The sequence below is a fragment of the Physeter macrocephalus genome, chromosome 4 (assembly GCF_002837175.3).
Source record: "Physeter macrocephalus isolate SW-GA chromosome 4, ASM283717v5, whole genome shotgun sequence".
Classification (NCBI taxonomy): Eukaryota; Metazoa; Chordata; class Mammalia; order Artiodactyla; family Physeteridae; genus Physeter; species Physeter macrocephalus.
The window spans coordinates 68,124,094-68,135,887 of NC_041217.1; the positions used below are offsets into that span (position 1 = coordinate 68,124,094).

At 44.6% G+C, this 11,794-nt stretch overlaps 1 protein-coding gene across 1 annotated transcript; it reads left to right on the forward strand.

Annotated features, from left to right (window-relative positions):
- The first annotated feature begins 516 nt into the window (after positions 1 to 516).
- MPZ (myelin protein zero) lies at positions 517 to 5,848 on the forward strand. The gene is given in 8 exon segments (XM_007112267.3): positions 517 to 552; positions 554 to 799; positions 801 to 936; positions 3,279 to 3,445; positions 3,689 to 3,902; positions 4,144 to 4,279; positions 4,428 to 4,488; positions 4,590 to 5,848. Coding segments are annotated over 8 exon segments (1,098 nt in total). The 3' UTR covers positions 4,692 to 5,848.
- The last annotated feature ends 5,946 nt before the right edge of the window (positions 5,849 to 11,794 follow it).

The window sequence follows — 11,794 nt, forward strand, 5'->3', positions numbered from 1 at the left end:
GATTCTCCCCTCTGCCTCCCCAAACTAAATTTTGAACTCCTTGAAGGAGGATCTTAATTTTTATTCCTCTTTCTATTACTCACATACCCACATACTCATATATGTAGCTGGGTGGCACTCAATATAATTTTGTTGCCTTGCTCTTAACTGAAATGGACTTAAACTGCAGCATGAGGCAGTGAAGGACTTCCTGAAAAAAAGGGAAATATCAAGGGATTCTTCCCTGGATATTTTCCCATGGAAAAAAAGTTTTTTATCTGGAAAGAATCACCCAAGATGCAGAGAGATAGGAAAAAAAAAAAGACACCCAAAGGACTTGGTCATCTCAAGAAGCCTGTAATGCAGCCCATAGTAGTGAAGATAACAGGGATATCCTGTTTTGAAAGTTCTCTGGGGGACACCCGCCTCTAACTCCTAGAGCTCTAGGGGAGCCACTCTCAGGCATGGAGGCTAGGGAGGAATCCCCTTTCACAGCCTTAGGATTCAGGTTCCTCCACCCATCTGTCCCTCAGAGAAATGTGTTTGTGTCCCTTTTTCTGTCTCTCTCCCTCACCCCCCACCCCGACATTCCAGCCTGGGGCAGGGGGAGGCCAGCAGACACAAAGCCCTCAGTGTATAGGGTGGTATGTGTGTCCCCCCACCCCTCCACCCAGAGGACACAATGCCCCTTCTGCTCCCTGCACTCTGCCCCCCTCCCCACCACCTCTCAACTGCACATGCCAGGCTGCAATTGGCTGCTGGCTCAGGACAGCCCCCTCATACTGGGGCCCTGGGGGATTTTAAGCGGGTTCCAGGAACCCCCCGCTCAGTTCCCTGTCCCCCACTCTCCCAACCCCGCAGACGCTCCGGGCCCTAGCCCTGCCCCAGCTATGGCTCCTGGGGCTCCGCCTTCCAACCCCAGTTGTATCCTGGCTGTGCTACTCTTCTCCTCTTTGGGTAAGTTGAGCCACCCCAGTCTGGGGGCCCCGGGGCTCAGGTTGTCTCTCAGCAACCTTCCCCCTTTCTTCGCTGTGCTCCTCACGGCAATCAAAGAAAGAGTGGGCAAGAGCAGGAAGGTGATATTCTATGCAGAGAAAAAATATATATATAGTTTGGAGGGAGGCTGTAAAGGTAAAGCTGTTCTGTGAAGGGAAAAGGGAAAAGAGTGTGGAGAGCTTCCCTGAGGTGGACCTGACTGGACCCGGGTTGGAAACCAGTAACATGCCCCCAAAGCGGTGGTGAAGGCCTAGTAGGAAGCGATGTTAGAGCTTGGTAAGGAACATGTTCAGACACCTGGGTTCTGGTCCCTACTCATTCCCTAGTCGTGCAGAAGGTACCTTAACCTTAGTTTCCCTGAAGAGAAAAGTCAGGGAATGTGATCTAAGGAAGGAGCCCAAGGTTTGTGGTCCCAACTCCTCCGATCCTTTGTCTCTTGGTGCCTCAGTTTCTCTCTGTGGATCTGTTGTCCATTATGTGGGTGAACAGAGCAGAAGGGGGGGTTCTATGACATTCTAGGGTCTTGTCCCATCTAAAGCTATCTTCCACATAAGTTGGCCAGCCCCTTCCTTGCCCCACGGCAGATGTTGGGTGAGGAAGAGAAGTTCAAAGCAGGGTTATCTGAATGGATTGTTCCCTTCTCCAAACTGCCCTGAAGCCTAGTGCAGTGGGTGAGAAGTAGGGCAAATGGGGGGAGGGGAGGAAGGGCTGGTTAGAATGTCTGAGATTCTCTGCTGTCAGCTCCTTGAGTCCTAAACCTAGAAGCTAGACTCTTCTGGACTGTACTGGACTATTCAGAGGTATCCTGAGAAAATGTTAAGGATAGGGAGTTGGAGAAGGGCGTGGTGAGGGAAATGCGGAGAGGGAATCTTGGAGTATAAGAGGGAGAGAGAGTTCTGTCCCACTCATAGCACCATTGAACAGAGCTGAAAGGCAGTGGTTGATATTTGAACAGGAGGAATAGAAGTTAGATCCAATGAATAACCTTCCTTGTTACATTTGGGATACCCAAGAAGGCTCTAAGGCTGAGTCCCAGGAGGTGAGTCACTGGTATTGCATGCTGAGGTGGGAGATTTGGGACTATGCACCACGGGCAGGGGTGCGGGGGGTGGTGAGGGGAGGGGAGGCATGAGCCCCCAACATTGGTCAGTGGTCAGACAATGGGTCTCTATTTATTTGGTTGCTTCCTCCCCCTCCCATAGAACAAAAGGGTCTACAGTTGCCCCCAGCCAGGGCCAGCCCACACACATAATCTCCCTGGAATGGCCTTGTGTGGGTGAGTCTTGGGAGTGGCACTGGGCCAAAATGGCCAAGGGGAGGGTGAGGAGGGTCAAACCAGAACCACAAGGGGCTCAAATGCAGAGTCATCTGAGCTTTGGGCTTGGGGGTCCTGCTCTGAATCAAGCTTCCCCTGAGAGGGATATGAGGTCCTTCCCTCCGTGACCCCTCAATCAAGAGCAGCTGTATGGCAATTAGGGATTCAGCAATGAAGACAGCTGGGTCAGGGAAGAAGACTTACATTCTCTAGTTATCTTCCATTTTTCTGCAAGAAATTTGAGTTTGTTGTACTGTGAAATACAATGTAGCTGTTAAAAATAATATTGATCTGTATGCATCAAAGTGGAACACTCCCAACAGATACATATATTCTTTTTATAAATATATTCTTAAGCAAAAAAAAAAAAGTAGACTATAATGCAATGTATGTTAAAAAAAAAAAAAAGAAAAGAAAGCTCCACAGAAAGAAACTATTTCTTATAAGTACATGTGTATCTTGAGTTTATATTGAGTCTGACACATAGAAAATGGTTACACATTAAACTGATAACATTGGTAATATCTGGGAGGGGACTACAGGAAAGGAATTGGTCAAGAGAGACTTTAGCTCTCTTTATCTCTATTGCTTGAATAGTTATAAGAAGAATGCACTATGTGTTACCTGTATAATTTATAATAAGTTTTAAAAATTGTAAAGCCTGCATCTAAGGGATAGCTTAAGAATTAGATACTCATCAAAGGGCAAGTTAGACTTGGAGACAGAATTCAACTTCTGGAAGTCCTCAGGAGAATTCTGGTACTGCTGATTTCATTTCCTCTATGAACATGCTGAAGAGCTTGAACCAACACAGCATTTCCACTCATCTATTCAATTAGGCGAGAGAGACCTGGACCTCAGAATTCGTCATTTCTGTCCCAGTCTTTGCTATGGCCTCTGACTCAGGCTTGACTTCCTATTGATCTCACTCCCTCTATGTCCCTTTTTGGGCCCACATGTGCATCTGATTCCCCTTCTATGTTTGCAGTGCTCTCCCCAGCCCAGGCCATTGTGGTTTACACGGACAAGGAGGTCCACGGTGCTGTGGGCTCCCGGGTGACCCTGCACTGCTCCTTCTGGTCCAGTGAGTGGGTCTCAGATGACATCTCCTTCACCTGGCGCTACCAGCCAGAAGGAGGCCGCGATGCCATCTCGGTGAGTGCCTGGGGGGAATCCTGAGATTGCATAACAGAAAGGGTGCTTCAAAGAACCACAGAAAAGAGAACTTGGGCTAAGGAAGGGGAAATCCTTTATGAACCATAACCCCATCTTTGGCAAGGTAAGTGGCAATCTTTGTCACCCTGACTAGGGCTGAACCCCCTCCCCAGCATTACCCTCACCAGCCCAGAATCCCTCACCCTGAAGCTAGAAATACATGCTTCCCCTCATTCCTCATAGATCTTCCACTATGCCAAGGGACAACCCTACATCGATGAGGTGGGGACCTTCAAAGAGCGCATTCAGTGGGTAGGGGACCCTCTCTGGAAGGATGGCTCCATTGTCATACACAACCTGGACTATAGTGACAACGGCACTTTCACCTGTGACGTCAAAAACCCACCAGACATAGTGGGCAAGACCTCTCAGGTCACGCTCTATGTCTTTGAAAAAGGTGTGAGAGGAAGTGGGATGTGGGTATGGGAGGGAGTTCAGAGAGGGGATGGGGCCTCCCTGAGAGGCTGGGGGAAGGGCGAAATGCCGGGGCTAATGCCCCTCAGGTTCTGGGAGAGAGGGCAGAAGGCAGCCTTGCTTGGGATGTCTTACAACCCGAGCCGTAGGGAATAGGTGTGGGGCTAGGAACCAAAGATACGTGTCCCTGCTCATTCCCCCACTTCTTGTCCTTCCCCTTTTAGTGCCTACTCGGTACGGGGTGGTGCTGGGAGCCGTGATCGGGGGTGTTTTGGGGGTCGTTCTATTGCTGCTGGTGCTTTTCTACCTGATTCGGTACTGCTGGCTACGCAGGCAGGCGGCCCTGCAGAGGAGACTCAGGTAAGGGGCGGAGCCGACTCCCCTTCCCCAACCCACTACTCCCCATTTGGGCAGAGCCTAACCCAATGGGTGGGAGGGCCAAAGGGAAAAGGAAGCCTTGACCCCTCTGCGACAGGGGCCAAATCCATAGCACCCCGTTTCCCTGCAGTGCCATGGAGAAGGGGAAATTGCACAAGTCCGTGAAGGACTCGTCGAAGCGCGGCCGGCAGGTTAGCGGGACTTGGGGTACCTCCGGGCAGCAGTCAGGGGCAGGATGGGAACAGTCAAGCCCCACCAGACCGGTGACTGATGCGTGCACTCCTCCCCACAGACACCAGTGCTGTATGCCATGCTGGACCACAGCAGAAGCACCAAAGCTGCCAGTGAGAAGAAGACTAAAGGGTTGGGGGAGTCTCGCAAGGATAAGAAATAGCGGTTAGCGGGCCGGGCGGGGGGTAAGGGGTCAGGGGCGGAGGCTTCCAAAGGCTCTCAGATGGTGGTCATAGAGATGGAGCTACGAAAGGATGAGCAGAGCTCGGAGCTCCGGCCTGCTGTCAAGTCCCCCAGCAGAACCAGCCTCAAGAACGCCCTCAAGAACATGATGGGCCTGGACTCAGAAAAGTGATCACCCCACCCCCCACCAAGGCCCTGCCAGAAAAGGGGGACCTAGGCTCCTTTATCCCCCGTCTAGGTGCTTTCCTCCTTAGCTCCCCAGCCCTGCCCTGCCCTCACTTCCCTTTGAGATGTAAGTTTCATTCCAAAATTCATTCCCCAGGCACTTCATATTCTCCCCCACCTTCACCCCCTGGCTTTCTGGAAGCCCAGGGCTCCATCCTGCGCTTCACCTGTCCCAGGGACTGTGTGTTTGGTGCCCGTTCCTCTGGCGCTGAGAAGAAAGGGACCTTGCTACGCCCTGCCTCAACTCCAGGCCACCTGATGTCCCCATCCCCTGCACCACCTAGCCTGTCCCTCTGAACCTCTTCTCTCTGACCCTCCCTCCCCTCCATCAGGTGGCCCAGCTCCAGACTCCGCCCTCCCAGCTAACACCCAGGTCACCCAGATCAGATTCTCCTTCAGGTTTTATTTAGGTTGTTAGTTATTTTTTATTTTTTAATCCATTCTTGTTTGTTTGTTTGTTTGTTTATCTGATCTGTGCCCATGCTCTACTCTCTCCCCATGACTGAGTACCAATGACGTCATGTGGCTTTGGCAATTCCCCACCCCCCATTAAATCCTTAACGGAGAGCCAGCCCAAGCAGAGGGGCCCCTGATCCTCAAACCTCAGCTACAGGAATGGTGCCCCCTGACCACTTTGGAGCACTGTTCTGGGACTCAAGGTCACGGGAAAGGAGAGGGAGAGACAAAGGATCTTCATAGGTGAGGGGGTTGAGGAGGGGACAAATGAGCCTTAAGAAATAGCTTTTAAATAACCAAAGAAAAAGCAGGAAAAACAAATGGGAAACAGGGGGGAAAGGGAAGAGGCTGCACTCCTAGCCACAGGGGATTCTTAGGATTTTTCTACATTCTGTATATTTCTTCTCAAACCCCCAAATCTCCTTAAATGTTTAATAAACACTGACATTTCCAGAAGCTGCTGCCTCCATCTCCAATTTCCTCATTCTTCTGGGAATAATCCCTGCCCCTTATCCCATCCCCAACCTCCCACCTTCCCCAATCCCTCTCCTCCCCAACTCCTTCTCCCCAACCAGTTTCAGTTGTTAAGAATTTGATCTCATGGCATGGGGTTACATAGTATCATGGAAAGAACTCTGAAATAGGCTCATAAGGCACATTCATACATTCAACAAATATTCAGTGAGTTTGTACTATAGTACACAGAGTTTGTACTCTGTGCTAAGCTGTGTGTCAGGCTCTGCGTTTACATGGGTTATAACAGATTCCCTCTTCACCAAGATCTATATTTTTAAAATATCCCAGCCACTCACAAGCTGACCCAGGGCTAGTCACTTGGCTTAGGTAAGCCTGTTTCTGCATTTGTAAACAACTGAGATAATGACACCTGCCCTACTGAATTCCCAGGATTTTTGTAAGACTCACATGTTTCCATCCTGTGTATGGAAACCTTTGTAAACTATAAATTGATATACTAAGATATTAAGATATAAATATATAAATATATATATAAATATATAAATATATAAATTGATATACTAAGATATTAAGGATCAGTCCTTTAAAGATGTTTCTCAATCTTGCCTAAAGGATTACACTTTACAAACTAGCACTAATCTCATTCACCCCAACAAACTCATGCACACACAACTTTGTTTTTTTGGTGCATTTTAGGTATAATATTAATAGCTCATTAGCTGGTTTGTTGGTATGCTAATGGTACACAATTAATATCCTGGAATCCTTAAATAATTATGGAAAAACATATATATCTTTTTCCCTTGGCGGTTACTGATAGCAAAAAACCCAAGATTCTCACAAGTCAATTCTTCACCTTGTTAAGAGGTTAAAGGTAAGATTTTTAACAGCAGCTTTGCCAAAACCCAGAGTGCTTCCATTTATTTCAAGGGCTGTCTTCCACTTCTCTTAAAAGAAAAATTAACCCAAATTCATTTTAATATAAAAGCTAATAGATTCCATTAGGTAAATACAAATGAAAACTACAATGAGATACCACCTCATACCCATTAGGATAGCTACTCTCAAAAACAAAACAAAACAAAGTGCTGACAGGGGTGTAGAGAAGTTGGAACCCTTGTGAACTGTTGGTGGGAATGTAAAATGGTACAGCCCCTGTGGAAAGTATGGAGGTTCCTCAAAAAAATTAAATACAAAATTACCATATGATACAGCAGTTCCATTTCTGGGTATATATCCAAAAAAAAATTAAAAGCAGGGTCTTGAAAATATATTAGTACACCCATGTTCATAGCAACATTATTCACAATAGCTGATATGTGGAAGCAACCCAAAGGTCCCTGGACAATTGATGACTGGATAAGAAAATGTGGTATATCTATACATACAGTGGGGTATTATTCAGCTGTAAAAACAAAGAAAATTGTAACATATACTACAACATGAATGAACTGAGAACATTATGCTAAGTGAAATAAGCCAGGCATAAAAAGACAAATACTGTGATTCCACTTATATGAGGTACTTAGAGTAGTCACAATCATAGAGACAGAACGTAGAATGGTGGTTGCCAGAGCTGGGGAAATGGGAGAATGGGCAGTTATTGTTTAACTGGGATAGAGTCTCAGTTTTACAAGATGAAGAGTTATGGAGATGGATAATCGTGATGTTGCAAAACATTATGAATGTACTTAATACCACTGAACTATACACTTAAAATGGTAAAGGGGTAAATTTTATGTTAATTGTAGTTTAACACATTTTTTTAAATTGGAAAATAAAAGCTGATAGAGTCTATATAGCTTTTTCAGGGTGGGAGAGGAAGCTTAGTCACAACTCAATGAAGTTGGGAATATCTAAGCTAAAGAGTCTTTATCAGTAGACCAGAATACGGAGTCCAGAAATGCAAATAAGTGTGGGAATATATTTTATTATAAAAATAACATTCCAGTTCAGTGGTAAATTAATGGATTATTTAACAAAAGGTATTGGTGCAATTGACATATGTATAGAAGAAAGCAAGGTAAGATCTTTATCTCATGCCATATATAAAAATAAAATCTAAATATTAAGAAATAAAATACAAATATCTGAAGGAATTAAGCATATTCATTTAATCCTCAAATGGAAAAGGCCTTTAAACAAGACAGGAAGTCCAGAAATCTTAAGGGAAGTACATAAAATCTTGAACCTCTTTAATGGCAGAATATATTATAAATGAAACCAAAAGACACTTGGTAATTGTGGAGAAAAATACAACACAAATGAAATATCTTCTTACACATAACAATCTAATATCTCCCTTATTCGCATCTTCAGCTACTGTCCCATTTCTCTGCTTCCCTCTATAGCAAAACTTCTTGAACAAGTCTAGGGCACTATCTCCTACCTCCCATTCTCCCATCAACACACTGTCCCCATCACTCTACTGAAACTGCTCCTGTCCAAGGGCATTAATGATGTCCATTTCACCAAATTCGATGGTCATTTTTCAGTCCTCACCCTTTCAGCAGCATTTAACATTAATGGCCACTTCCTCTTTCTGATAACACTTTATCTCTTGGCTTCCTTGAAACACACTAATGGTTTTTCTCCTACTTATTTGAAAACTGCATGACTTAATTTTAAAATAGAGATTGAAACAACCAGGAAGACATCTTTTGTTTGTCCCACACGAAGTATGTTTGTTTATTTAAATTAAGGCTACATTTGAGCGTCACAGGGCAACAATCATCTTGAACTGAATATAGCTTTTTTCCTCTAGATAGGGCCTGAATTCTCACTACTCTCATTTCTTTACCTCCCCGATCACCCTTAACATGAATTTGCTGCTCTGCCTTAAAACATCTAAGAAATTGGACAAATATTTATGTGTGGGAGTGAAGTTGGAGAAGGGAGGTAAAGTCAGGCTACAACACAGAGCTTTTCACAGTTCCTCAAACAGGCCACCAGTCATCATGTCCACCTCTGGCTATATTAGCTACTCCTTAAACCCAGAGTTCCACTGAATTTTTTGTTACCTAAAGATTAAATTGTGAAGTTCACTTCCAACAACTAGTATAATAACATAAAAATGGGAAGAAAGGGAGAGATGAATAAAATGGTTAACTTAGACAAACACATATCTAAAACAAACAAACAGAAAATATGCCAAGTTACCACAGTCCTCATTTCTGTAATTGGTCAAGAAACCATAATTAATATCTATGAACTGCTTTAACTATTCATTCCATATTTCCTATGTCTTCAGCCAGAACTTCAGATAGTCAGGGTTCTTTACCTGGTAGAGTGATCCAAACTTCCATTTCTGACTCAAGGTCTGTCCTGTCTCTTTTTTTTTTTTTTTTTGGTTGCTATGTTAACATTTACTATTAGGCAAGGAAGTACTAAGTGGTGCCCCAGAGAATCTCCCGGGTTCCAGAAATAGCTCTCCTTGCTCCCATTGTGTAGCAGCATCCCAACTTCCCCTAGGTCATCAGGATAAATCACACCAGCCAGCCAAGTAATCATTTTTTTTTTGCCTCTTGGTTCAGTGATGTATAGAGCCCAAAATGACCAGGTGGCAGTCTCCTCTTCTAATTCAATGGAACCATTGTTTCTAATGGTAGAAGCATTCTCCTTTTGGAGACTAAGTCCTCCAAACCAGTAGAGCTCAAAGTTGCCAGGAGAAACACAAATTCTGTGAGTTGGTTATTAGGTGTAATAGTGAAAAAGCCACCCACACTTTTACCCCTTGACTCTGGAACCACTGTATTCTGACCATGGAGGAGAAAACACCATGTAATGGTCTCTGATTCAAAGCATATATTGCATCTTGTAAGCCAGAACTTCATTCTTTCAGGGTATTGTCTCCCAATTGCTGCTGTGAATATTCAGTAAACCATTCCACGTTTCAAATAAGCTTCTGCTTTCAGATGATAGGGTACATGGTAAGACCACTTAATTCCATGAGCACAAGCCCATTACTAAACTTCCTCTGCTATGAAATAAGTCCCTTGATTAGACATAATGCTATGGGGAATGCCATAACTATGAATAGGCATTCTGTGAACTCCCCCAGTGTTGGTGCTGGAAGCAGCATTATGAGCAAAGAAGGCAAATTCATGCCCCAAACGTCTATTCCAGTGAAGACAAATCTATGCCCCCTCCATGATGAAAGAAATCCAATGTAATTAACTTGACATCAAGTGTCTGGCTGGTCCCCCAGGGAGTAGTACATATTAGGGACTCAGTGTTGGTCTCTGCTGTTGACAGGCACTCAGCTTTGGAGTCATCTAGAAGATTTTTTTGTTTGTTTGTTTAAAGCATTTAAAAATTATTTATTTATTTATGGCTGCATTGGGTCTTCGTTGCTGTGTGCAGGCTTTCTCTAGTTGTGGTGAGCGGGGGCTTCTCCTCATTGTGGTGCGCGGTTTTCTCATTGCGGTGGCTTCTCTTGTTGCGGAGCACGGGCTCTAGGCGCGTGGGCTTCAGTAGTTGTGGCTCGCGGGCTCCAGAGTGCAGGCTCTGCAGTTGTGGCACTTGGGCTTAGTTGCTCCGCAGCACGTGGGATCTTCCCGGACCAGGGCTCAAACCCGTGTCCCCTGCACTGGCAGGTGGATTCTTAACCACTGCACCACCAGGGAAGTCCCTCTTTGCTTATTCTAAAAGAACCAAAAATTAGGAATGGTCTAAAGAAGGAACTCACCCCTATTTTTGGCAACTTAAAACACGGATCAAACCAGTCCTCCTTTAATTCCTGTTGAAGCTCTCTGTGACCTGGGACAAATCACGTGACTGTGGAACCTTGAGTTTTGTTAAGTCGATATCTATCCTATGGTGTACTTAAAAGAAGAAATTGAGAATATATGTAAACCATGTCACTAAGTACTTGGCATAGAGTAGAAGCCCCATCCATGTTAGTTCCTAGTCATCCTCTTCCTCCCTTTTTTTCCTCTGTTCAGTTGAAGCAAGTGGGGAACCTCTCCCCCAATACGCACTCAGGCAGGAGGGCCTAACTTGCCCACAGGTCAGATCTCCGTCTACTACAGTCTGCTTCACAATTCAGACATCATCACAACACAGACATGATCCTTTTGTTCTGCAAAGGCTTTCCTTTCTAGGCATTAAGTGTGGCTTCCAGCTGAGTCCCCACTATTTATCCTGTGGTCCCTCTCTGAGTGTCCAGCTCATGGTAAAGACTTACAGCTTGGCAGTAAGGTTTGGGGGACTCTTTTAGAGTAAAAAGGGGTGGAGGCAGGGGAAAGATGAATTCCTGAATCTTCAGGCTAGTGCTGGACATGGCTTTCCAAAAGCTTAGGGCAACAGTTCCCAAACCCCTCAGACACAGTGCCCATTTTACTATCCAGGAATGATATTCATATGTAATATAAACTATAAACATAATTTCAAAAAGTAAATATAATACTCTAACCATATTATAAATGTGAAATAAAAGATTAATTTATAATAAAATTGTCTGTATTTTAATATGTAATGTTCAGGCATAACTACACTGGAAGCATATAACATAGTAGAGACTTGAACCTACACGTAGAATCACTGTAAATACAACAGCAACAAATGCAAACTGATAGGGGCATATGTATCAGTGACTCAAATACCATAAGCAGTATTGTCATTGATGACGTGGATTTCTGAAATGGTAAGCAACTCATGATAAAGTTCTGAACAAAACAAATTATAAGTTCCTTCAATCTACATGTTAGTTGCATTTCTGAAAATTCAGTGTTTAAATGGTGCAAAAAGCATTTTGTGTTCATATGTAAAATGAAGTTGGGTTCCAGGTACCCTCAGATTTTTCACATTAATACACAATGGTATTTTTATTTTATTTTATTTAAAAAAAATTTTTGTGGTACGCGGACCTTTCACTGTTGTGGCCTCTCCCGTTGCGGAGCACAGGCTCCGGACGCACAGGCTCAG